General features: G+C 50.2%; 1 protein-coding gene across 2 annotated transcripts; it reads right to left on the bottom strand.

Moving 5' to 3' along the window:
- Positions 1–996: 996 nt before the first annotated feature.
- STEAP3 (STEAP3 metalloreductase) lies at positions 997–27311 on the bottom strand. Of its 2 annotated transcripts, none has more exons than XM_086750728.1 (5): positions 27149–27311; positions 12834–13317; positions 11840–12367; positions 10121–10285; positions 997–4424 (listed from the first exon to the last, which is right to left on the bottom strand). In XM_086750728.1, the coding sequence occupies exons 2-5, from the start codon at positions 13314–13316 to the stop codon at positions 4134–4136; spliced, it is 1467 nt and encodes a 488-aa protein (XP_086606854.1). In that variant the 5' UTR covers position 13317; positions 27149–27311; the 3' UTR covers positions 997–4133. The 2 variants fall into 2 exon arrangements, with proteins under 2 accessions (XP_086606854.1, XP_086606853.1); XM_086750727.1 differs by lacking the exon at positions 27149–27311 and adding an exon at positions 24238–24278.

The following is a 27311-nucleotide window of genomic DNA, read 5'->3' as shown; positions in this document are numbered from 1 at the left end:
TGTATTGCATGCTCAACTTTAAAATAAGCGTGGTTCTGACTTGCGCTAAAAAACCTTGTGCAGAAATTCTGCAAAACTGATGCTGCTTATTAAGGCACAATAAAAAGATAAAAGAAAACTGTCCTAGTGTAACAAATCTTCTTCAAACCTGAGGCACCGTCCGCAGATCCCACTAGCTTTGTGTGTGAAATTTTGAGCTCAAGGATAACACTAGACTTTTGTGGCTGATTGTAGCAGGTCATACAGCTGTACTGGCCATCTTGGAGAGACTGGAGGAAATATATTGCATAGAGGTGCTGAAGCAAGTGCATCCCTGTAAAAATTTAATTGTAGTGTGATACATCACTTTCTAAGTAAATCCCTGAAGAGCAAGAACCCAATTGCACTGTTAAAAGCCTCATACTATAAAACAGAAGGAGTGGGAGAACTGTACCTTCAGAGGTTAATCTTCAGCACAGGAATTTAAATGAACTCATTAAAATCAACTTACAAATTAGCTTATTAAAATGCAACACTGCAGGTCCAGAAGTTGGTTGATCTGGCATGCCACTTCTCCGGAGAAGACTTAAGAAATGGAGAACAAATTGGTAGTATTAAAACTCCCTTTTTCTTTCCAGCCCCATAAACCCTGGAATGCCGTCTTCCTTGAGCTCCGTATCAACAGCACTTTTTGTCTCGTGAATTAAGCTTGTCTGATCCTGTGTTACAACTGCTGTGTCGTATCACCAGCGTTTTGTAATGAAATGCATGTCTGTACGCACTCGCGCCCTCCCGCGTGCACGGGAACTCCGTAACAGAGGCTCCGATGCACTGGGTCACAACAGTGATCATTTTCACTTATTACCTTGATAACGAGACTCTAAACAGCTGGTGGCTGTAGTAGGTTTTATTTCCTAGTGGTTAAGTTCTGGATAATTATATTACTCTCTACTACTGCCATGAAAGTAATGGTATTGTTCAGGGGAAGGAGGGAAAAAAGACCCAAACGAGTTCTGATACAATTACGTAGAACTGTTCAGAATGTCTTTAATATAACCACAGATGCCAGTGATTAAAACTGGCCTCACTCTTACAGCTTTTCAGTTGGTTCTTACATATCCCAGAGGCACATAGTAGGCAATACAGAAAATAAAAATATAAAGAATTTACATTCCAGCTATATATTCTGCAGTAATATATATGTGTGTGTGTATACATATATACAGAGAGAAACTCCAAGTACAAAACCAGTTAATTGGTACATTTTAAGCTAACCTCACTAAACCCCCTATCCACATAAAAAAAAATGTGTAGGGAAAAGATAAATTGAAAAAATCCTCAAACTACTTTTCAGAGTTCCAGAATCAGAAGAAATTACTCGAACTGTTGTGTCCAAGGTTGTGAGGACCAGACGCCTACAGAGGGCACCATTTGAAATGCTGTTCTCATTTACAGGAACTGGTTTCAGCCTTTCAAAGGGATGGTGACTGGTTGGACAGTGTGTTGGCACAGGCACTACCTGGAAATTCTTGACCACCCTTTTTTTTGGATGCTGTGGAGCTGTGGTAGCTGTGGGGATTTTGAACTGGCTCATCTGTCCATGTGGGCTTGGGTCCGTCTGAAAAGCACGTGGTGACTCACTAATGGAGTCAGCTCCTTGGGTAGGTCTGGGTGCCTGTCTCTGCTTCTGCTCGTGAAAACTGTCCCTTTGCCATCAGTGGGAAAGGGTGCGTGGGCGTGAAGGTCATGTAGACAAAGCAAAGGTGTAAACCTTACTTCAGCTGGGCAGAAAGGTGAGTCTGTAACCTTGCAATGACTCACAATAAACCCACACCTTTCCCCTTGAAGACAAAGCCTGCAAGCCTGTGTAATGTTCTTTACCTGCCTCCTAATCTTTTTCTAATATTTTTTTTTTTTGCTACCAAGCAGTAGTCTTGCCTGACCTACAGATGTGAAAAGAAACTTAGGTGGGAAAAAGAGGCATTGGAATACACTGTTATAACCAGTGTAAACTGAGGCTTTTATGTTGACTTTGATGATGAATGGAAGAGAAGACTAGAACAAGCTTGCTGAATCCAGTTTTCCCTCAAGGACGAGTTAAACTGGAGTGGGTGGGATTATACTCAGGTGAAGCTGTCTCAAATCCATGCAGAAACTTAACCCACCACTCAAACACAAATAAATAGTGCCAGGTAATCAATCTGCTTTGTAAGTGATTTGATCAGGGGCTGATCTGAGTTTGGTTGTGGAGGTGGATGGGGAAACCTGAATAACTACAGCTTTCTGAAGGGGACAGTGGGAAAGAATGGTACCTTCCTTGTGTTGCCTAAATAAATAAATAAGAAACCCAGCTGATTCTGAAACCTGGGCATTCCCTCATTTCTTTCTATTCAGTGAAAAGAAGTGGCATTTGGAGACTTTACTGTAAGCCTTAGGCAAGAACTGAAATCCCTCAGTATCATCACTTGGAGAATATTACTCACTCTGGTTATCTGAGCTAAACAGGGAATTCTTAAGATCCTCTGTCCCTGTAGAAATCAGTCAGGTTACAGAAGCAATGTTGGCTTGTAGAAGGGCTTATGTGCCCCAAAGTTGATCATTTCTCCCCCCAACCCCACCATTTATATTAACCGGTCTAAAAACAAGTACTTTCTTATCCCACAAACCATACCTCAGCTGTCGTTTTTCAAAGCAATACTGAACACGGAGTCTCTTTTACTTAACTGTAGGAAAATGAGGCTATTCCAGCCATGTCCTCGTATCTGACCTTGCTGAGGTAGTCTTCTTGTGTCATCTCGATTGCTTGCTTTTAAATGAGCTTTTGTGAATGGCTGTCCATTCTCTGTTTGGTGATTTGGATGTCCAAAACCTAAAGAATTATTCTGATAAAGAGCAAGAACTTGAAGGGATAGGAAGTGACAGGTGGAAAATGAAATTAGGACAGAATTCTTCATTGCCCTGTACCCTGTCCAAAGTGGGTGTGAAGTCTGAAGAGCATTTGAGACCTGCTTTGTGATCTAGACGTGACTTTCTAAGGTGCAAGGCAATGAAGGACTGTGCTCAACATGTACAACTGCTGTACTTTCCCGTTGTGGTCAAGACTCACTGATCCCTTTGCAAGACCATTTGAAGATCTTATCATTGCTACTGAAACTAATGGGTTTAGAGCTGCTCTTTTATCTCCGTAAATGGGCATGTTCAGGTTACAATGACTTCTAAAAGCTTCACCCTATTATTTCATGTAAGGCCAGCTGGAAGGCCTTGGTTTTCGCCATGTAATTTTTGTGAAGCAGCAGGTCTTTCTGATAATTATCTTCGCTCTATTTCCACCAAATACTGCCTAAAACTTCAGCTTAGTAAAACAGAGAACATGCAGCAGCAGCAGTTGTCATCTCGGAGAGAGCAGTGCAGCCCAGATGTGTGATGTTAGGGACATCTCTCTCTTAAAATGCTTTTATACTGCTGGAAAAGGTGCTTCATTTCTGTAGCTTATAAACATGCACCAGGCACAGCTTACAGGACCAGAAGTGCTGCCTGTATCTGAGAGAACATGGATACTGGGACTTGCTGTCAGGTTGGATGCTTTTACTAAAATCTGCAGATGCTACATAACATGGATACTGCTGTTCTTACTTGTCCATGCTGTTCACTGAGGAGACCAAAACCAGAGACGATTCATCTTTCTAAACCTCACTGCCTTGATTGATCCAGACACTCAAGAGGCAGGATATCTTTGCTGTCATAAAACCCAGAAAAATCTGTGCTACTTCATATTAAAAAAAAAAAAAAAAAGGCATTGAAATTTTTGAGAGCAGCTAGGGAAGCAACCGAGAAACACTGGTCTGAGGAGCTGCCAGCCAGTACCTCAAGTGACTGATCTGACTAACAGAGTACATCAGTTTCCCATGAATATGAGTGCTACTAGCTGGGCTTTCATGGTCATTTTTAAGGCAATAATTGTCCTAGAAAATCGGCATATAATTTAACTACTACTATCTAAACTAGTTTCATGGTCATCCATTTTCTAAAGTCACCAAATTTTATTATTTACCCACAATACAATTATACCAAAACATACACATATTTAAGAAAAAGAAACACCTTTATAGAAATGCTGATAGTGCTTTGAAATCCTCTGTCACAACCGGGGTCTGTTAGACATTGCTAGACGTCTCCCCGCTTGAATATTCCCCCGTTGCACTGGGCAGGACAAACTTCACGTATCTCCCCTTCTCCCAGCCTCTCCTGATTCGCAGAAGTCTGTGCCGGATGCAGGGCAAGTTGAAGATGACTTTTGCTAGGATCACAGTACATGGGACGAGCAGCGTGAGGGTGTAGGTCGGAGGCAGGTAGAATTTGTACTGGTTCTCATCGAAGGCTCTCGACCATCCGTACGTGAGTGTGTGCAGAGTGCTGATTACCAAGGCAATAAATCCAAGGGTGGACTAGAAGGAAGAGAAACACATGCTAGTTAGTAGAGGACCTCGTGCCTGTCTGTTTTCCTGTATTTTTAAACTCTATTCTGTAAGCGTACACGGCACAGAGAAATCAATGAGTATTCCTGTGTTTCTTGGACAGAATAAAACGCGACTGGAAACCTCTTTCGGGTCGCATGCCAGACTGCATTTTTCTTTTTCTAATCAGAGGTTAAGTGTGATATTAGAAACTCAGCAGGAGTTTCCTGGAAGATGCTGCCAACTCGGCTGAGGGGTGGGCTCTTGCCTCCACGCGAAGCAGCCCCCAGCCCCTGCCAAGCACGTAACCACAGGCAGGTCAGAAATTCTCCTCCCGAGCCGCAGCTGCCGGCTCCGCTGCGTGCTGGTTCATGGCTGGTGAGCGGCTGCTGACCAGCGGGGTGAAGCATCAGCATCGTGGCTCTGGACCAGCAGTTGGCACTGTCAGAAGTCAGTGAGGCTGCAGCCTGGCACAGAGCAAAGACACATTCAGGTAACTGCTGTCATCTACAGGAAAATAAGATTGCGGAGACAGAAATGCTCTGGTCTGAGGTAAGCAACAGCCCTGAAGGGTTTCCTTCTCTGTCCTAGAGATCTGTGTTCGTTCGTGAGCCAGACTGTCAGGCTGTGATGGACTAAGTCCTTGAAATGGGAGTCAAGAGCCCTTTATCCACTTGGGGAGGCAGCAAGGACCCAGTCCCCGCTCTGCAGGCAAGCACTTGCCCCATTTTCAGCTGAGATCATGGCTCCCAAGCACTTTGCATGCGTATTTTCTGCTCCCTCTGAGGGTTGCTCTCAGGAGGGGTTTTAAACTGTGCTCCCCTCATGGGTGGTTTCCTGCCTGCATCGGAGGTGGTGGCTTCCGAGCTTGCCAGCTCCCGCTGCCTGCTGGCACTCAGCAGGGGCCGGGCTCTCACTCCTGAAAGCATCTCCAGTACAAGCCTTTGCTGCTGTATTTTCAAAGAAAAGTACGGGTGTAGCATATTGCTCTGCTGCCCTACTTTGAATGCTTGGTCTAAGCTTGCAATAACAACCACATTTCAAGATGCCTACACAGGGAAAATTTTGCTGCTGATGTCCCTAACTCAGAGAAGGAAGCCTTTACAAGTCAAGATATGGTGCAGCTAGTCAGGGATCAGCAAGAAGCAGTCTTCCTGAAGGTATGTCTGGGAAAGAGGACACAGCAGGGAAATAGGGGACCAGGGCAAGACAGGAGGAAGAGCTCTCACAATTTTCTCTTGAAAAAGTAATCTCAGCTGGAAAACGACTCAATTCAAAGCATCCCTTCCTAGTTTTGATTTCTGGGAAATTATTTAAAAGCCCAGTCAACTTTTTAAAAGGTTGTTACCAACAAACTAGACCAAAGATCCTCTAACTTAGAGAGCTAGTCATTTAGGCAGCTGAGAGGACAGGGCAGGGAAGGGAAGGAGAGCTCTAAAACGTGCTACCAGAGCTGGGCACTTCACTTTTACAGCACCTATCAGGCACTCATGTGGGTGTCACTGAGTCCTGCCAAGATTTCACCCGTAGGACACCCTGCCAAGTTAGGGAACTCTTCTCTCTGTGTTACAGCTGAACATTTCTTAAGGTCGTGCCAGGAGTCAGGAGCAGACCTGTGAACTGATCTTCAGTCCAGCGTGTATCACTGCACCATTCCTTTCTTCCAGGGACAGCCACTCTTCTTACCAGAAGCCACATTAGATTCCTAAGCCAAAGTGGTAACCAGCAGCAAACCCAACAGGATGCAGATTGGTTTTACTTGGAAAATTAAGGAGGAGTTCACTGGAATACACTGTGATTGCAGTTGAACCTAACATGAGGACCTGACCCATAGCTTATCTGTCATCCCCCAACTCTGATCTTGTCAAGGCACATGAAACAAAAAAGCTAATTGGCAGAAAAACGCATGGATAAGCTGCTGGTGGCTGGAAACAGCACTGGCAGCTCCTCGGAGCGCAGCAATGGGCTGATCCGCTCCTAACACAAACGCAGGGCTGTCTGGTGAGAGCCTGGGTGCTGGGGCTGGGCAGGGGGTGCCCGGGCGCAGTCCCAATGCCATCGGCTGGCTGAAGGACCTGCGGTCAGCAGGGCCCCATGGCTGCACCCACCAGACAAGCTGTCAGCCAGGCAGAGGTTGATCTCTAAGTGCATGAAAGACAAAAGTTTTGCTGATGGCAGCTTAGCTGAGGATATACAGCTCAATACATCCTCAGTACAGTACAATGCAGAGCCAGCTGAGCACCCCACAGGGGCCCATTTGCCAACGTGCTCAGCCCTCACACAGCACCGAGTTTTGAAGGTCTGTTCCCATTTATCCTCTCAATGCAGTTTCTGGCTATGAAGGTTTTTGGTTTTTTTTTTTTGTTTGTTTTAAACAGTGGCAGGGGTTTTTTTTTTCACCATCACAGCATGGGGGATATGGGACCACCACCCATGTGAAGTATTAAAGCCTTCAGAAAGATGCCTGCATGAAGTTCCTAATGCAGGTTTTGCATCTATTTTCTGCTCTGTATTAACTCTTGTATCCCCCCATTGCCTTGGTGTCTGCGAGGCTCCCTGTAATGCATCAGCGAAGGTGATTCAGTCGCGTGTGGCTTATTTAGCAATGTCTGGGCAGCATCCAAAGCAAACAGCCCCTTCCTGACCCAAATACGTTCCTGACTTCTGCTGCCGTCAGTCCCATGAAGTCATTAGCTCTGTGAAAGCGGCTCTGGCTCTCACTTCTTTGACAGCGGGGTTAGAAAAGGTCTGATGACAGATTCTTCGGATCTTGCGATACATGAGCGAAGAAAGAAACCAGGTCGAGTCAACCTTCAGATTCCAGCAGGACTTCTCAGGGTGGGAAGGTAAAGGCAATCATACACATTTTTACTTCTCAGCCAACTAGAGTTGATTTGTAAATCACCAGGTAACATTAAAAATGTCTCCTATAAGTTGAATTACACATGAATCATTCCTGCTATCCAGTGCCTAGATTCTGTACGTTTTCTGTTAATCAGAACTGGACATGGTAGGGGAACTGTGTAGCCAGTTTACCTATATTTAATTGAAATTTGTATGTGTGCAGGAACTACTATAAAAATTGCCCATTTCTTTTTCTAAAACCTTAGCAACAATACAAATGGGATTTTTGGCCCGTCAGGCAACAGATCTGTATTTTAAGAGCGTGGCAGTATCCCGTGACACTGATACACATGCACGCACTGCTGCTGGAAAATGTCAGATTGGGAAGCTCCGGCTAAGGAGGGGACTGAAGTGGCTCCTGGATTTGTAACAAGCCCCAACCCTCTCTCAAATGTGGCTTTTGGTAGAGTGTCTCTCAAACACACTAGCCAGTTCAACTGAGACGGCAACGAATTCCTGCGTTTTCTGGGAGACATCTGGCTGGGGTAGCTGCGCTCCCCATTTTCCCTGTCTTTCACTTTTCCCAGGCACGGGAAGCCGCGATGCCTCTGCTTCGCTGTAAAAGGGCCAAGTGCTAGACATCCCAAATATTTGAGAAAGCAGCCGTGCGCCTCACCCCTTGTATTTACATTGTGCCAGTGTGCATTAATTCAGGGAGGATCACATTGTGGCGTGTGAATGTTAGCCTCTGGAGCCTCTTTCCTCAAGAAAAGCACCACCAACTTACTGAAGAGTGAATCATTTGTAAGAGGCCTCATTAAAAAAAAAAAGGAAGCTAAGAAGCTAACATCATATCACACTGTCATGCTTTATCCCACGCGGACAGAAATAGGTGTGAGTATCTTTCCATGGACTAAGCCAGCTGGTTCCCATGTGGGGCAGCCAAGAGCTATTTTGGAGCCGAGCATCACGTATTGGTCTGGTTCCAGTGCTGACATACCCCTAGAAAGATGCGGGAAGGGGTCCCGAAGGGCAGACGCGCCAGTCGTGTTCTGTACACTGGTAGGAGACGGCAGTGCTGCCTGCCGTGACCACGTGTCTATTCCGTGACGCACCGCTGGCACCCTCCAAGAGAGCTGCCGGGCTGCCCGCGGAGCCAAAGGGAGATGCAGGGGATTTCAAAGCCTCCTCCCAGGCTGCGAGGAGAGACCTCCCTTCATTTGGGATTCCTGGTGTGAGATGCCTACGCCAGGATCGATTTATCCTATGTCCCAGTGGCTGCAGCCCTCCCCTGAGACGCAGTGGTGAGAATTAATATGCTCCTGCTGTCCGATCCGAAGGAGAGGTTTAAAGCCAGGTCTCTCTCCTCCCCGAGGGACGATCTCCTGGGGTCAAGCTCTCCTGGAGAAGCTCTTCTACTCAGTGTAAATAATTACTCGCTAGCCCACAGCCAGAGAGGAAAAAAAAAAAAAAAGCCAACTGACTTGCTTGCTTGGTGATGGGGGCACTTGTGGGGGAGCAGACTTCAAACTCCTGCTCTAATGACTATTGAATTATTTATATGCTGCCGAAGAGCTCCAACAGGAGAGGCTGGATGATAAATATTCACCTCCGTGTCCCCAAACCTTGCCCTCCCCTTTTGAAGGGCTAGATGTGACACGCGGGGGAGGCTCTGCAGGAGGGATGCGGGGGGACACAGGGACCCATGGGGGGGTCATGCTTGTCAGGGTGCCACATGGGGCACAGCAGCAGGACTTGAAACTCAGTGCATGCCATGCAGTAGCGATGTAGGAAACACAAGTAACAAGGGGTTTCAAGGCCATGGGATACGACACTGAGATGGTGAGTGGAATTTGGGGAGTTTGGCCTCAATCTGAGCTCTAATGTGCAGGGAACACTTGAAGGTTCATTCCCTGCTGTCCCCATTAGTCAGCCCTACGCCTGGCTCCAAGCGCATCCCTGAGAGCGCTGCAGCCCCCGAGCCTGGGGTTTGTGAATGTCCCACATCGTGGATTCAGGTCCCTATGGGAATTTGGCCCTTGGGAGCCTGGACATCCCTGCAAGGGGAAAGAAGGCTCCTAAACCACTGAGTGACTTTGGAGAAAGAAAAATTACACTCCTAATTAACTTTTTAGAATCAGACATGGACTTTTCATTGAAATCCCACCCAGTTCTCTGTGCTTCTTGAGCTCTGGCATTTTTATAGAGCAGTCTAGGGATTTTTGAACCTGTCTATTCAATATTTGGGTACAAGCAAGCTCTGCCAAACCTGACCTTTCCCTGTGCTGTCCTCCCAGGTGCTTTCCTAACTGTTAACTTTTCAGAAGCTCACTCTCCCTGAAATGGGAGGGCAGATCTGCATCCCCCATCCAGCTGTCTCCCCTCCGCAGCAGCTCCAGACAATCCTGCCCCCTCTCCAAATGACCCTGAGGCTTTCTGCCTTGCGTGACTTCAGGAGGTTTTTAGCTGTGAACGGCAGCTCTGCTCCCGGGTACGGAGCAAGGGGAAGGGGTTCTGCAGGGGGGTGTCACGCAGGCAAGGCCCAGACTGTTTTTTCCTCAGGATCTCTAATGCTGCTAAATGCAGGGTGAGAAAGAACTTCAGCCAAGACATTAGAGTCCCTCCTGCAGAGCCTGCTGCTAATCCTCACGTGGATGCCCTGACACATTACATTCTTCCTTCCCCACGAGACAGCGGCACCCTCGGCAGACGGGGCGAGCCCTGCACGAGAGCAGCCCCTGGAACACAGCACATCCCGCTGCCCTTGTGTCACCTCCCAGGCGGGGGGATCCACGGCTGTGACTGCAAAATCACTCCCTGGCATCGGCAAATGTCAACTTTACCTGAACGAAACTGAATTCCCGCCAGTTGAGAGAGTTTGCGATGGATGGAAGTGAAGTGATGGCAAGTAACGACAGCAAGCCCAGGGCAATTATTCCAACGGAGATATAAATCTCCATCCTCCAGACTTCCTCCTCTACCCAGATATTCATCTTCTTCTCCATAGCCTGGCATGACAATGAAGGTTTGTTAAAACGGAGCGCTTAGAAATAGAGGAACTGAATTTTATGTGTATTCATTTTGGTTTTGGAAGGAGGTTTCCTGGATGAACACTGGGTCCTGGTCACACCTCCAGCACTACTTGCCTATTTGGGAGGTCTGGAAATGCTCATTTATCCCACCGCTTTTTGGCCAAACTAGACCAGATTTGGAGCCTGCTGGGAAGAACCGCTGAATGCTCTTAGCTCCCACAGCCTGTAACCACAGCAGCAAGCCCCAAAGTCGCATTTGGAAAGATAATTGGAATGAGAAGTCAGTGTAAAGCCATGAAAACAAATATAGATGCTTGAATATGCAGTAGTCTCCTAATAACCTTTGTTTTAAGTGCATTTAGGGGGGAAATTGTTCATCCTAATGGAAGGGAAGATGGGTTTTATGCTGCATGGCAAAGAGGAACATTTAGAACCGTCCTCTTTAGCCCATTAAATGGGTTTAATTTACTAAACAAAGATGTTGCTAGAAAACAGGAGGTAGAGGGGAAATGAACACAGGATGCTTGCCTGAGATTAATGTTCGACTGTGGCCATCTAGAAGGAGCTGCTCAAGGCTGGAGTGGAGAGGCTGGAGATGCTTGATGGATGCTTTGAACAAGCACTGCTGCTGAAACCAGCCGTCCTGCTCCCTGCTGCCCCCATGGCCCCTTCCCTCCCTTGGGACGAGCATTTGGAAACACTCGGGCAAATACCCCAGCACAGCGAGCAGACTGGTTATGGGGCAATGCCTTGATCAGGCTCCCCACTCCGCTGCACGAAGCTTGCGCCGTCCCAGGAGGGAGCAGGGTGGAGCAGCAAGAAGCCACAGGCAGGAGAAGGGCAGAATCACATTTTCCCGTGGCACTGCCGAGTTACAGAGCTGGCTGAATTGCCCGAGGGCAGCAATCTCACACTGGATAATGGCTGCCGAGAGTCTCAATAAGGCAATAAAGTCCTTTTCCATTTCCTCGTTCTCTTAGATTACGACCAGCTCTTCACCAGCATTTTGTTAAACTGCTGGAGGCACACTGCGGTGAGGACACACCTTCTACAACACAAACCCTCTGGGTTATGACTTGGTCACTCCAGCAGGCACCTACTGTGAACGTCAGTGCAAGCAAACGGGGATCTCCCAAAATCTAGGGAGAAAAGTTGAGGGGAACTCAACTAGGAGGGATTTCTCCCCTCCTAGCATTTTTCCTGTCTCTGCCCTAGCCTCAGGCACACCAGGTGCCAGGCAAGGCTGGTTTCGAAGGCTTGTCTGTGCTTTTGGGGAGCAATGGTGTGGGGGAGTCTGATCCTGGCCCTGGCTGTAAGTGCATGGGCAACACCCTGCTAAGATGGATGGTCCGAGGTGCAGATGGGCACTTGCCACTGCCTCGCGGGAGAAGTGCTCAAACAGATAACAGCTTATTCCCGTTGTCCCACACATTCTTTGGAAAGGGAATACAAAGGCCAATAAGCCTGCTACCCAACACCTGGATGTGTGTAGATTACTACAGGAGCTGACCTGAAGAGAGCCCACATTACCTGCTTGACGGCTGTCTCGATTAGCTGGTAGCGGTGGGAGCGGCGCATGGGCAGGCAGAAGCTGTAGACAGCATGCAAAGCCGCGCAGAAGAAGCTGAGGAGACCGATCTGCTTTCGGTGCTGGAGCCACTGGTCGAGCCAGTCAGGAAAGCGCCTGTATTTGGTGCCGTAGTAGAGCTGCAAGCAGGCTGCCAGCACGCCGGGCAGGTAGACGAGGGACAGCATGACGTAGGCCACGCAAGGCAGCGTTGTGTTGACCACCTCGATGGGGATCTTGTACAACTTGTTCTTCTGCTCCCTGATGTAAGGGTGGATGACCTGCCGGATCAGGTTGTATGTGAAGAAGCAAAGAAAGAGCCCCAGAGCCAAAAAGATGGGGATTTTCCAGGCTGGCAAGAGTCGCAGGGGAATGTTCTCGATCTCACAGGCTGATGACATGCAGCCCATGTCCACAGGGGTGAATCCCATGACTTGAGCAATTTCTGCTACAGTGCGCTTGGCTTCTTGGTTATTTGAGCAAATGGGAACCTGCAATGAACAGAAAGATACACAGAGGGCAAAGAGAGATCAGGCTGCTGGGAACAAGTGCGTCGAGAGGGATGCTGTGCTAGAGGAAGCCTACGTTATTCCACTGAGCATCATGCTTCCTGGCAGGTTTGCTGGTGGGGATCTACCATGGCTGCCAAAGACTTCTCTCCTGGGCAGGTTTCCTTTCCTGTGTGCACCACCAGTTTCTGTTATTGGCGATGTTTAGATAAATAGACAATTAAATAATACTTTTCATTTAGGCAGAGGCTCCAAAGACTACACAGCATGAAGTAAGTGGGGGTACTTCATTCATTTCTGAGCAAAGAAACGCAGAAGCTATGGGTGGTCTCTGGATGTCACAGCCAGCACTCAGACCCCTCCTGGAGCCGAAGGCCATTTGCTGATACTGCTGGACCTCAGCTGCTGAAACAGGAGGGATTTGGCCCTTGTCAGAAGAAAACAATACCTGCTTGTTTCCATCCCTGGCACCTGACTGCAGCGTCCACGCAGAAATCACGTTAAACCCCTTGACCACGGTGCAGGCTGGGAACAGGGAAGCCAAGTACTCAGCGTTGGATTCTTTGTGATGGTTGATCTCGGTGTTGTTACTAACATCCACCAGGATCTTGCCCACCAGCACATCAGCCAGGTCACAGAGGGTGGAATAATGTTCTCTGAAAACCGCCACAAAAATGATGTCTGTCTTCTTCACCGCGTCAGCCTGGAAGGTGACTTCTGCTGCAGAAGGGAAGAGGCCGGCTTTGCGCTTCGGGTTGCGGCTGCCGATCACCACCTTGAACCCGGAGCACACCAGGCGGATGGCCAATGACCGCGCGAAGTCCCCGCTCCCCAGCACCCCGATGGTGCGGCCGGCCGCAGGCGTGATGCTGCGGTCACCTTCCATGCTCCGGTGGTCCAAGAGGGGTTTGGCCATGTCTCCTCTGGACATCCTGGCGGGAAAAACAAGGGGAAATGCAAGTTTATTATGCAGTTCTTACAGAGACCCAGAGCACATCTCTGGTCATGGGGAAAAATGCCACTTGGGCCACTTGTAGAGAAGTGCACATGGGTTTGGTCCCAGTAGCCCAGGACCCATCTGCCAAACCCACTAGCAAGTGTGCAGTAATGTACAAGCACCATTGGAGGGGGACAAAACACCATGGTGGGTCAGAGGCGAAGGGGGTTAGGAAGGTTTCCCGTGTTGGTGAGATCCAGCACCTCGAGACTGTGTTCATCCATCCTTTGCTTTTCTTCAATACTAACAGTGTGCAGGACCAGCAGCTCTCAGAGCCCCAAGGAGCCAGCAGGCATCTTCTGAAAAGCCCAGGGCCAGGGGTCCATGGGGATCCCTGAGCTCATGTTTGGGAGAGCTAGGAGGGTGGCTTCTGGTTGGGAGGAGCAGGATCAAGGCAGGGAGTTTAAGCTGCAATGAAAGCGCCCTAAAAGTGGTAAATGAAGAGAGTCGCAGCCTTTGCCTGTTCCAATATTTGGGTCTGGCAAGCGCTGTTTGCTTCAGCTCTTCAGTGAGTAATGAGAACTTACTCGTGACATTTAAAAAAATATATTAAAACATGATGGGATTTGCTCATGAAAGATCTTGATGAGCTTTACAACCCGTTAATGAATTTTGCCCTGTAACACTCTGCTCTCCGAAACAGATTAGATATTGAGGCCACGGAAAGGTTTTAAGCAGATCAATAAATTCACGGGCTGCACACTGGCTGGCCCCGCAGGACAGATGAAGCTCAGGCAGGGAATGGCCAGGCTGCTCCTGGGCTGTGGCACCGGCGGTTCAAATCTGCCTCCCAGCTTAAGGAATGGCAAATTTGCCCTTAAGGAATGGCTGAATCCTTAAGGGCAGATTTTTAAAGGACTCAGGAGGTGGCCCAGGGAACTTACACACTGGGACATCTGCCTTTTGTGTTGGGCACACTGGTAGAGATTATAATAAACACCATAATTAACAAACTAATGATATGCTGGGGCCAAAACAACCTGGTTTTGGTGGTGGGCGGTCTTGCCTTATAGCCAGTCAAGTTCCTTCAAAGTGAAGGTGACCACTCTGACGGGGTGACCTGGTCCCTGGCACAGGCTGTGTTTTTCATTGGCTTTTGGAAAAGCCTTCACCCAAGGCTTTTTTGGGATTGGAACAGAAGTGGTGCAAAGGGGAAGGGCACCTCTGCATGAAGAGTTACCAATGGGAAACAAAGGGTAAGAAGAAAGAAATAATTTTCATAATGGGAAGAGGTTATCAAGGGATTTCCCTGAGGATCTGTGTTTTTCAACATGCTCATAAGTGATCTGGGAAAAGGAGTGAATACTGAGAAGATGGAGCCTGTGGGTAATGATTGTTTAGGAAGTCAGTCTTTACTGAAAAGAATCTGCAGAAGGTTCTCCTCACTCAAAGTGCCAGAGCACCAAAATTTGCTACTGGCACATGGTGAGAGCTGCCAACGGGCATAATCCCCCCCAACTATACGTATACTTCAATGAGCTGTAAATTTGTTAAAACCACTCAGAAAAAAAGATCTGAACGTCACAGTCTCAAAATATCAGCTTCATGTTCCCTGGCATCAAACAGAGTTAGAGTTACTGGGAGAGAAGACCTCTCACAAAGCAACCATGATCTCTCAGTCCTGCTCGTCCTGGAAAGCCTACAAAACACCTTCAGCAGATGGACGGCGAAACTACAATTCACTGTTCTGGATACAAAAAATTGTGCCTATGGTGACAACACTGTTTGTAAGGCAGAGGTGTGCCTGGTCTCCTTGCCTCTCACCAAGAACCCCCTGTCCCAGAGACCAAAGACACATGTTCATGGAAGAAGTGCTCTCAGGAGAAAACAAGTGTGAGAGGGAATAAAACTGCAAGAGGGTGATAGGGAAAGCGTGAGAGAGATGACAAGGGCTGTCAGTTTGGAAAAGAAACACGTTGGTGAGGAAGGAGAAGGGAATGTCTGGGACTTCTTGAGGTGACGAACAACCTCACAAGGGGAACAGGAACACTGGAGAGCAACACAGACGGACCAGTCCACAACCAGCTGTACCACAAAACCCCTAATGTAAAGTAAAGCATCTCAATCTGAAAAGATGTTGGTTTTTTTTGTTTGGTTTTTTTTTGTTTGTTGTTTTTTTTTTCTGGCTTCCTCCTATCAGATGCTTTATCAAAAGCTCACTGCTTTACTTTTTACACATCTTCTTGCTCCACCTTTATTCGTGGAGCAGAACTATTTGTTCTAGGGCCAACACTATTGTTCAGCCTAATGAGCTTTTTTCCTACACCCCTGCCTCCTTTTCCACTACCTGCACGCAAAAAATGTTATCCCGAAACAGAGAGACGCATCCCTGGCTCTCAGCCAAGGAGAGAGAAATCAACATTCAGGGTGACAAAGTGGTTGTTACCCGCAGATTCATTTTGTAATCAATCTGAAGCACCTCAAAAGCTCTCTCTGTGCTCCCGCAGGGATGCAAATCTTGCTGCAAGCAAATTTTCTTGTAGTGTGTTTTCTCAGCCCTGTAACTGCCACAGAACATGTAGAGAGATGTTGGCAATGTTTGGAGATAAACAGCTTTGCTGTCTCCAGTTATTTTGATTTAAAAGGATGACAGAATTAAATGGCCTTTGAAGTCAGCAGGATAGTTGAAAAGTAAGGAGCCTCAAAATGTTTTCCACGGATTTTGGTGTGATTATTTTAGTTGTACTTTGACTGCTGGGGTTTTGGAGCAGTATTGGTCCCTGTCGCCGGTGGCCGTGGGTCGCATTGCCATCACTGCCATGCACCAAAAGCCTCCCAAGGAAGGAGGAGAAAAATCCCTCTTTCACCGTAAATGCATTTCACCGAGACAAACACCGTGGTCTCTGCCTAACAGATGCTTGGAAATGGAGTGTCTGATTAGGCAACAGTTTTTTTTCACTTCTGTATCTCTGTGGAGCACGCAGACCTTCCCTCTCCCACCGCCTCCCCTGACTTACCCCGTTCATGCTGCTTTTTCTGCACCTATGAACAATGTGTTACTTGCTTAAAACTCACCCTTCCAAAGCTAATTCTTCATCGCAAGGTCAACCCACCTAAAGCCAGCCCAAAGCACCGTGGCCGGGATGCTGTGCAGTCAGCCGGAGGCTGAGGAGGCCAAGAGTGAATCCCACAGCGCTCGGGCGCATCTTCAGCATCCTGCAGCCTCCGATAAACCTCACGTATTGATCTTCCCTAGCACGGAAACTCTCTACCCCTGCTGAGTTATGGCACGTGCAATTCAAGGAGATCGGTTTCTTACTGAGGAAGCTACCAGATGATGTAAAGCACAGCCCAGAGGAAGTAAATTATCTTCAATCCTAACCAGGAAGCAGTTTCCTAATTAATATATCTAATACAATGCAAAGCTGTCCTTCAGCTAGAATATTAAAGACACCCATGCATCACTGGGTAGGGATGCAATGTCCAGCTCTAGCATGCTTGTCCCTGTGTGCAGTTCCACCACTGCGTTGCAATTACTGCGCTTATTCGCAGGACAACAGCAGTGATGAGCAACGAGCAGGGCAAGGAGCTCCGCTCTGCCAGGCACTCTACCAAAACTGGCCAGAAGGCCACTCCTGCAGCAAAGAATGGGATCAGACAGACAAAAGCTGGGTGAAACGAAGCAGTCAAATCTCTGTTGCCCAGGCAGAGGGAGGGAGGGGCTCTCACAGAAGAAAAACGCAGATAATTCAAGGTATTTTCCACCTGGGGGTTGGCAGAGGCTGTTAGCTTAGGCTCAGCGCCAGGCAAACAAGGTTTTTCTGCCTCTCTGCCCACACTGAGCAGCCTTGCTCGTGTTTTGCAGCAGGACAGCCGTCCTGGACGGAGCCAGGCTGTAGGAGCCTTCTCAGGTGTCTCTGGGCTCACAGCAGAGTTGATCTGCCGAGCAGAGCATCCCCCACCACTAACGGGGAGCCGGTTCTGCCGTTATCCTCTTTCAACAGACGTGGAGGACCAAGATACTAACGATAACAGGACTCCAGCAAGTTTGCCTGGGAAGACTCTGATATCCTTGACCAAGCCTTTAACAAGAAGACCATCTTTTTGGGCCCCTTTCTTTTCCTCTGGTACAGGAGGATAGCCCAGCTGGTTCCTGTAACTCGCAGCCTGGCCGTGTTTGAGCTGCAAACCCTGAAGAAGGATGGACCTGTGGTGGCAAGGCATGGCCTTCACTGCAGTTCTGGTCAAAAAAATCAAGACCCATTTCACTGCCTTGGTATTCAGATTCATCAGATAAAGGATGACTTAGTTCTACAATAACTCTACTTAAAAAAGCAGTGTTTTAACATATCACTGAGTCAAACTGTGCTGAAGAACAGGGCAGCAATCTCATAAGGAGCTCCAAGTAATGGTCCTGTCCAGTGCAACCAAACTGGTTCCTCTTTGTACTAAAGCTCATCTCTGAGCCTGAGCCAGCAGTGCCTTGGCTAAAAGAACTGCTTTTGTGTCTTCCCCCGAGGTCAGGTTTTGTTCAGACCGACCACAGCTGAGTCTCGAGTGGCTGCGGATTCAACTCAGTGCAGGTCATCACACAGCCTCCTCTGTGCTTCAGCTTCTGCGCTGGGGGTTATTTGAGATAAAGCACATGATTATCATCTACATCCCCTAATGAGCACGTGGGTCGAAAGACCAGCAAGCCGCAGGAGGAATCAAATGTACCAAGCCCTTGGTCAAGTCATTGCAGAGGAACATCCTGCTTTCTGCACCGGGACGGTCCCTTTGGGCAATGTGCCATTTCTCTTTCTCCATCCCAGCCCCTCCATGGAGCATGGTCCCACAAACACACACACCGGAGGGACAGGGGTGATCTCTGCCCCCAGGGGATTTTCAGTCTGCACCAAGGGACCTTTGAACCATGAAGCTGAAACCCTACAACTTCTGTTTGCAGAGCAGGGCTGGCATCTCCTGCTGCGTTAACCCTCAAGGGGAGTATTCAGCGTCTGAAGTCTCCATTCAGGCCTTGCTGTGAGCAGAAATACTCACTCTTTGGCTACAGCTCTTTTGTTTCCAGGGAAAATAAAACATTTAAGTTTCATTCTCACACCCAGAGTGTCCCTCCGAGGAGCAGAGCAAGTACCATGGACCTGTTGGGACTGGAACAGATTTAAGTAAGAAAAGGGCTTATCCTAAGCTGCTTTGACCCCACCTCTGATCCACATTTCGAGAGACTTTTCCATCCTGCCCAGGCTGACTGGAAATAACCCTTCTGTTCTGCAGGTGAGGGAAGGAGCAGGGGCATAAACCAGGCTCGCTGCCTCTTTCCCTCGCTCTTCTTCCAAAGCAGAGTTAACTCCCCGATGGCGCAAACCAGGAACTGGCAAAAGGAATAAATAACCCGTCGCTGGCATTACTTCAGCCAGAAAAGCCATGTTGCAAACCGACCCGGGACGCCAGCCAGGCCATGAAAATGAGGAAACGAGGAGCCAGGCTCCCCTCGCCACCGTCCTTGGGTCCCTTTGCCCACGGGATGCGCAGGGCAGGGAGGGGAGATGGTCCTGCCCTCAGCAGGCATCGCTGGGCGCTGAGGCTGTTCCTGTGACCCCAGGCCCGCTGTGGGACGCGTGGGGCTGCTGTGACCCCAGACCTACCGTGGGCTCCCGCGGGTTGCTGCATGTCCCCGGGGAAGGTATTTATCCAACTATCTCATCTATCAGGCGTTTATCTGTTACAACCACTTCCATGAGCTCCTGCAGAGCCCAGCTTCCTCCCCTCTATCTCTCGATCCAATTAACCTCACTGCTTCCTCTCTTACCCCCAAAGGACACGGCAAACGACTTGTCCCCTCCTTCTCTGCAGACACATCCTGCATTTTGAGAATTGATGTCATGTCTCCCTTCAGTTTTTCCTGCAAGAGTGAAACCCAACTCTTTTCTACATAGCTACTCAAAAACAGCCTCTCTTCTTTGCTCTCACTTTTCTTGAAGGACGTCCAGAACTGCATTTTCCAATCAAGCCCCTAAAATTTGCCGGTCAAAACACAGACACCACTTCCCCAATGTGCCACTTCTCTTTCTTCATCCCAGCATACTGTTTGCTTTTGCACAACTGTGTGACACTGTTGACTCATGGGCCATGGTGCCCATCACCTCGTCCTCTGGCTCCCCACAGCCGTTGCCTGGCCGGTCACTCACCCGGTGTCCACGTGGTCAGTCGGTCCCACCACACAGGACGTAACATGTGCCTTGGTTCTTTAGATCATCTCTCCAACTTGTCACAATCATTAATTCTTAGTCTCTCCTCCTCTAAAACATTTCCAGTCCCTCCCAGCTCAGTGTCACCTACAAATGCAGGACGTGTCACCCGACTCCATCACCCGCTAATGAAAACATGGGCTGACAGGCACTGACCCTCCCCACTCCGTACGCCCTGTGGTTTAAACATTGATAAATACTGAGGATGTTGGCTTTGGAAGCCAGTGGTGAAGCCAAAGGCACGTCCCTGACCACGGGATGTTCTTCACTGTGACCAAAATTCAAAAACATCTTTCAAAACAGGGGAAAGCGGAGGAGAAATGGCTACCGGAATTTCCCACCAGGGCAAACAGTCTCTTTTTCCCACACAAGCTCAGACATTTTGGCTACAGTTTTCCTCTAGAAATACATTAGCCTGTGGTCACTTTGCAGGGACAATTTCCCTTCCCAAGATTAAATGGGCAACATTAATGCTGAGCAGAAGAACCACCCGCCTACAATACGGAACTGGAAAACAAACTTTTGGCTTGCTCTTTTCATCCAAGCTATGTACTTTTTAGCACAGTTACCAACAGGTTCTGCTACAGATTGCTCCAAACTTTCCTCTCCCAAACTCTTCTCTGAAGGCAAAGGCCTCCCTTTGCAGTTACCACTTCTCTGCAGCAAAGTCCTTGTCTGCAGAGCTTCCTCTGCTCAAAGATCTTGCTGCCTGTACCTGCCGTGTCCATAGGGTAATGAAAGGCCCGAGGAGGATTTGCCCTGTAATAAAATGTTATAAAATGGGAATCTGAAAGTCTGGGAAGCCCAGAGGTTTCGTCATAAGACCGTGGAGAGCACAGATCTGAAGCAAGACAGGGTTTTGGTAGAGCAGTGCTGATGCTGCCACAGCACACGTGACTTTGGCTGACATGGCTCTGAATAAGAAGCTTATTTTCCCTGCTTATCGTCTCACAGTTCTCAAGTGACATAAAGGGATGGTTTACAACAACTTCATGTGCTGTAAAGAAGTCCTGCATGGCTTCTCTTGCCTTCTTTTGGGGTCTTAATTTGCTTGCTGCTCTTAACAAGTTAACCAGCATCTCACAGCGACTCACCCATTTCTGAGCCTTCTGCTCCTAAAGCGCAGGGAGAGCCGGGAAGCAGCCAAAAGCCCAGGTGGTGGAAGCTTCTCAGGTAGATCTAATAACGCCCTGCGGCCAGACACGATGGGAGGACGCGCTCCTGCCCGAACCGAGCTGGGGAAAATCTCTTCAGCTCTTTTCCGGGCAGCGTGTGCTGTTCTGCTGGGAGCTCGAGGGCTTCGGAGATGGCGAGACCTGACAGTAGTCACTGCAGGGAGCTGGCATGCTCCAGCTGCTTAAAACCTCTTTATTTCTGTCCAGGAAAGACGCACAGGAATTGCGCTGCGTGTGCATGAAAATATTTGGATTGGCTATTCCCGCGCCGCAGCGCCTGTTAGAAGGGTCTCCAAGATCAGCACTCCCTCGCCTTTCTGATTTTGCCACTCACGGTGACTCCGAGGATTCACAGGACCACACAGGGAGAGAAGACGGCCCAGGAGGCAGGTTGGGGTGGAGGGCAGACACGACCTCCGGCACAGGGTCAGCCCGACTCATGCTGATCTCTTGCTTTCCTCTCTCGAGCACGCAGCACACAGAGGTAGCTCTGGGCCAGCCCTGAATACGCACAGCTGTGAAAACGGGGTGCTCTGCCCAGGAAAGGCAAGGAAACTGGTGCAGGGCCACACTCTACCTCTTCTGCCTTTCCCAGCAGCTCCTGGGAGGCAGGGCGAATGCAACCGGTAGCCCTGTTGGGGGATTCAGATGGGTGGGTGAGCGATGCTTTCCACCGCAAGTCAGCTCACAGCCCGGAGATGCTGGGACCCCACAGCACTCTGCCTTCCCCGTCCTGCCCCCGGCTGTTTGCCTGTGTCTGCCAGAAACATGTCTTTGGTCTGGCACCCCGGAGAGCAGAGCCAGCTCTCGCTGCTCAGCCCAGGGAGGCGAATTCACCTGGTCCCTCCTGCTGAAACACCGAGCTGCTAACGTCTGCTGTGTGCCGTTCTGGCCATCTATTTTACATTTCTCTCCTATTTTTCTTCGCTCCTTCAAGCAGGTGAGGAGGAAGAGGGAGAGGAGGAAGAAGAGGGAATGTTACTGATCTGGCAGGAGCTGGAGGAAAAGCAAGAGAAGGCAGCATCCTTCTTTGATGGTCTTTAATGTGTTTTTTAAAGCCAGCTCTGCTGGAGCACTGCCTCCTGCACCCACCTTTGGCAAGCACACCCTCGCAGGGAGAAGTCAATTTATTTTAAGTACCTGAAGCAATGCCTGCTGGTATCTATTAGTGCTTGCACATGATCAGTAGTTGGCACCACCATACTTTTGTGGTGGACATGTTATCTACAGATGCTGATTCTGGAAGCCTACGGTCCATGGGGAGCTCTTAGGACATTTTTTTTCCAAAAGGTATTCATACAAACTAAAATGGAAATGCACACGCAAATGTTACCACAATGAAGGCTTTACAGAGACTCACTGAAAATCTGAGAACCTGGAAAAAGGATGGGAGGAATTTCTGTCTCAGTCCCTTAAACCCTGGGCAAATTTTTCAAAATGTTCAAATGATTTAGGCCCCAAAGTACCTAAGGGCTTTTGGAAACGGGACGTAAGCTCCCGCGTCACTGACATGCTTTCAAAACGTTTTATCCTTTCAGTTAAGCTACATTCACTTAAACTTAGATGAAGATGGGAAGCTGCTTAATCCACTATAGGGCTGCAGGGAAAACTGTCCTGTGAAGAAGCAGTAACTTAAAATTTGGATATAATCAGCATTTGCCTCCATCGTGGGTTTGACAAAAAACTAATTCTAATCAGTGTCAGTAAACTTACAGATAATCAATTGGTGGGTTTTAATTCTTGGTGTGCGACAAGTCTTAAGACAGCTGCCACTGCCTTCCGCATCTCTCGCGAGCCGGCGTGGCTGGCCTACTTCTTCCACCATCGGAAAAAATGTGTTTCCCCTGAATCTAAACCTGCTTCTATTTATGGGTGTGATGTTACAAGGTCACAGTCAAAGCATAGTTCCTAACAATAAAAAGCAAAACAAACAAAAAACAAACATAAAAAGCAAAGCAAACAACAACAACAAAAAATTATGCTTTCAAAAAGCATGTTTTCCTGGGGTTTGCTGTGCTTTTTTTTTTAAACAAAGACTTGTTGAGTCATCAACATTTTCTTCTGTACAATTATGGAGGAAATCAAATATGTGCAATTAACTATGGGATCTTGTATTACTGTACATTTTTTTCATAGCAAATGTAATTTTAAAAGAGGAGAAAACTTAAGCTTGATATCGTATTTAAATCTTGTTAGTCCTCCATCTCCTCAGCTCACAGAGGTATCGATGCTGTAGGCGATGGCCTTCCTCTCCCGCTGTCTCTCAGTTTTGGTTTCTTGCCACGGGAGGCATTTTTTCTGTGCATTGGTTTTATTTAGAATACATTAAGGGAAGTGATCTGGGGTCCTCAGTACCCATCCTTCCTCCGCTCGCCTCAGCGGGGTACAGACATCACGAGCACCAACTCTCCCCCAATCTCCCTGCTGTTGAGCAAAGGGGCCGTTGCAGCCCCACCGCAACTCCTGGGCAGAGGTGACACCCCAGCCAGGGGTCACAGGATGGAGACAGTCCCACCCCACGTCACATCACCTGTGGGGTGGTCTTACTACAAAGCCACCTCTCCAGTTCCTTCGCAGCTCTCGTCCTTCCTTACCCCTACACGGACCAAATGCTGAAGTCCCCCCCACAGAGGATCCAGCCCCCGTACCTTTCCTAAGCCCTCACACCGGCACAGAAACCCCACGCCTGGTCCCTGCTCGCCTCTTGGGGACCGTGGGCCCCGGCCAAGATTTCTCCCAAGATTTTTTTTTATATCTCAGTGCTTTTTATATCTCAGTGCTGACTTCTGGAAGAAGCCACTCATCTCCTCAAAGCATTTGAAGAACTGAGAATGAAGAAGCGAAGCCGAAGTGCAAAGTGCCGTCTGAGGGACACAAACCCGCCCGCTCCATCCGAAGCACCGCTCTGCTTCCAACTGCGAAATCTGCCCCGTTTCAGGCGGGCTGGTGCCCGGTGCCAGGGGGTTTCCCGTACCTGCACGGACGTGTCCGACAGACACGGCACAGCCCTTCCAGCAGCTCCCCGGACCCGCCGGGGACCAGCGTCCGACCAGCCCCTTCCCAGGATTTGGGACACACCGGTCCCCTCGGACATTTCTGGCCGGGACCTGGCCCCAGCCCCAAACCCAACAGTCGCACCCAGAAGGCCACAGCCGAGACCGCCCTGCCCGCGCCCCCCCGCCCCGGCTGGACCGGTCCCCGCTCCCCAGCCCCGCCGTGGGTGTCCCGGAGCCGCAGGGGGGCCCGGCGGGACGGAGCCCCGGGACCCAGCGCGGCGGGCGGAACCCCCGCAGACCCGGGACGGGCACCCCCCCGCCGAGCCGGGCCGAGCCACCCCCCGCACCGCACCGCACGCCCGGCGCGGCCCCAGGGCTACCGGTTCGAGCCCAGCCGGTGCCGCCAGGCCCCGGTGGCGGGGGCAGCCCCGCCGCGCCCCGCTGTCCCCCGCAAAGGCGAATCCCGCTGTGTCCATCCCCCCGCGGCGCTCACCTCTGCGCGGCGGCGGGCGGGCGAGCGGAGCCGTCCGGTAGCAGGGAGCCGGCAGCGGTGATGTCAGGCCGCGGGCTCCGCCCTCCTGCCCATGTGCCCGCCGCGCCGCTCGGCACGGCACGGCATGGCCCGGCCCCGCACAACCCGACATGGCACGGGCCGGCACGGCCCGGCATGGCATGTTCCCACCCGGCCCGGGCACGGCCCAGCTCGGCGCGGCACGCCATGGCCCCGCACAACCCGGCACGGCTCGGCTCGGCTCGGCTCGGCCCGGCATGTCCCCGCACAACTCGGCATGGCCCCACACAGCCCGGCCCGGCCCGATCCGGCATGGCCCCGCACAGTCCGGCCCCACACCACCCAGCCAGGCTCACTGCATGGCCCAGCACAGCAGGACTGAGTGTGGGCCAGCACGGCTTGGCATTAACCTGGCCCAACTTGGCACGGCACAGCCGGGCTGACCACATGGCCCAGCCCTGGTCCGCTCGGGTGGCAGTGCCATGCCGAGGTTAAACACGCAGGGACGGGAGGGCATCACCACCGGGGCTGCAGCAGACACGGGGTCCATTTCAGCCAGCAGCCGCAGGCAGACCTTAATTCTCTATTTACAATTGCGTCTCCCAGCCAGCCACTGTTTCATTTTAATGGAAGGGTGCGGCTTAGCGCGCCTCTCCCTCTGCTATCAGGGGCTGCGCACTTGCTCCTAAAAGCCGTGCCACGGGGTGTGGAGCAGATAATGGCTCTTACCCCCGCGCCGGGAGAGAGCTGTCCTGTTCCAACCACTCCTCACAGCCGTGCAGCCCCGTCCCCGTACGCTGGCAGTAGCGTGCTGCTCGGCTGCCGAGAGCTGCCACTAAAAGTAGCGTCTTCAGGCAAAAACACTGGGTCAAACCCACAGGGATTAAAAAAAAAAAAAAAAATCCCTAAACCCCTCTGGAGCTTTTGTTCACTCACTCAGTAGAGGAAAGGAGCACAGACGGGAGGGATCCGGAGGGTTTGTCCCATGCATCCCTGGACCATGGTGTAGCTGGGGAGATGCTGGTGCGATCCGTTTTTGAAGCCTGTGCAGCGCCTCTGAACCCAGCCTGACATCCTTCACCGCCTCTGCAGTTAGGAAGGTGTTCCTGATCTTTCCTAACTGCCATCCCCTCTGTGCCCACCTCGCACATGGGTTCTGTGTTCCTGTGATGAAACGAACCCCACTTCTTTCCCCTCTCCTGGGCAGGCTGTGGTTTAACCATCTCAGCCCATTCTCACTGCTGTCCTCCACAAGTGTCCCCCCTCTCCTACCTCTGTGCTGCCCACAAAAAGGGCCAGCTGCCAGCCGGGGCTGTCCCGGCTCACGGGGGGTACCCACCACCTCTCGCATCCATGGGGTGAGGTACAGAAGCTGTGTCGAAGATGTGGGGTTGCTGGAGAAAGCTTGCGTTGGTGGCTCCTGGCACCGGGACCTTGGGTAAGAGAAAATTTCAGAGGCTTGGAGATGCTGCGAGTGCTCTGGGTGCTGGGCGATACTGGAGAGGTGAGAAAACCTACTGGCATGGTTAGGGCGAGGAGGATCGTTGGGATATCTGTACTTCATCACACCTCCATGAAGTCCATCTGTGGCTGAATGCAGCCAAGAGACCCAGATGACTCCTCACCTCCTTCTTTTCCCTGTTGTGGCGCCAGCCTCCTCACGCGTGTCTTAATGGTACTGAATTTGTGCGCCACGATCAGCCCTGCTTGGACACTGAAGGAAAGAAACCGTTGGACTTGCCTGCGCTTTCCGTGTCTTGTTACCTGCACTCCCGCATTGTGTAAAGGGCAAATTTTGCCTTTTCGTTTATTTGTAGAACCTGCCATTGTTGCTTTGTTTGCCTTGGTCATTGCGATTCACTTTACATGAATCCTCTTTGATCTTTCAGGTTTCTGTGAAGCCGCAGTTGCACCCTGTGGGTCTCCCTGCGTACGTTTCCCTTGCGCGGGGCAAGGCTGTTGTTACAGGTTTATGATAATTTCCTTGGGGAATGACCAGCCCTCTGCGGTTCCTTTATTTCAAAGCACTGAAATCTACTTCTTTATTGAGATTTCACTTCCTTTTCACAGAATTTTGAGTCCTGCAGCTCCATTTTCCCTACAGCCATCTCAGTCGGTAGCTCCCAGTCCTTGACTGGCTGTATTGGTTGCTCAAGAAATGCCCTTGGGAATCGTCTTTCTGACGAGGTGACCTGATGTAGGCCTGCAAGGCAGCTTTATTTCTCTTCTACCTGGAGATACCCAATGTGCGGGGCTTGTGCTGGACTTGACTGGTGTTTGTGGGTTTATATGTTTTTTGTTTTTTCTTTTTGCTTTCTCCTTGCTGGTCCTGAGCAAGTATTTTCCCTGTGTCAGCTGCACTGTTCTTCTCCCAGCGTTCATCTTTCCTGGCCCATCGCTCAGTGGTCCAGCAGCACCATCTGCATCCCTGTGCCCAGCTGGCCGTGCCCCCGCCGTCCCCTCCTCCCCATCCTTCCCCTCTATGGGGCTGGGCAGTTGCTTTGGATCTGCCCAGGGCCGGGGCTGGCAGGCTCCACTGGTGCCCATGTGCCAGCACAGCGTGGCACGGGTGAGCAGATGAACCTCGGCAGCTCCTGGCTGCTGGGCTAGGGAGCCGTGGGGAGCCTCCACCTCCCATGCTGTGTCTCGGGGGCTCTCGCTGGGATGCTCGAGCCATGTGAGGTGGGCATACAGAGGGGTGCACCGGGCCAGCTCACCTCCTGTCCCAGCCCACCGCTGATGCAGCAGTGCTGGGCAGCAGTGGCTGCACCTGAGCAAGTTCCATGACAAAAGCAGAGCTCGGGGACACTGTCTCAGCCTGCCACCCTCTCTGTCACAGCAAGGGAATGGCTTCGCTTTCTCCCAAAATCCAGAAGCAGCGAGCGGCACTTACCGTTTGCAAATCAAACTGAGCTTGACAGGAGGGTCAGTAAATGTAGCTGCTCCTCTGGCCTTTCCAGAGCTGTGTTTTGGGCTGGAATCTGCTTCCTTGGGACCTGATGATACAGTTTGGCTTGGGGAATTGGGTTATAAGCACCCCAGGAGAGTCAGGCAGG

Source organism: Chlamydotis macqueenii, chromosome 6, assembly GCF_036417535.1.
Source record: "Chlamydotis macqueenii isolate bChlMac1 chromosome 6, bChlMac1.mat, whole genome shotgun sequence".
Classification (NCBI taxonomy): Eukaryota; Metazoa; Chordata; class Aves; order Otidiformes; family Otididae; genus Chlamydotis; species Chlamydotis macqueenii.
The sequence above is the reverse complement of the archived record's forward strand: the minus strand, read 5'-3'. Positions and strand labels throughout refer to the sequence as shown.

What these genes read in the sequence shown, in the direction of transcription:
- STEAP3 (XM_086750728.1), bottom strand. Translation starts at nt 13,316, where the DNA reads ATGTCCAGAGGAGACATGGCCAAACCCCTCTTGGACCACCGGAGCATG. An exon ending in CCAGGGATGGAAACAAGCAG is followed by an intron (nt 12,368 to 12,833) that starts GTATTGTTTTCT and finishes TGTTCATTGCAG; the next exon opens with GTTCCCATTTGCTCAAATAA. An exon ending in GGGAATTCAGTTTCGTTCAG is followed by an intron (nt 4,425 to 10,120) that starts GTAAAGTTGACA and finishes TCTTCCTTCTAG; the next exon opens with TCCACCCTTGGATTTATTGC.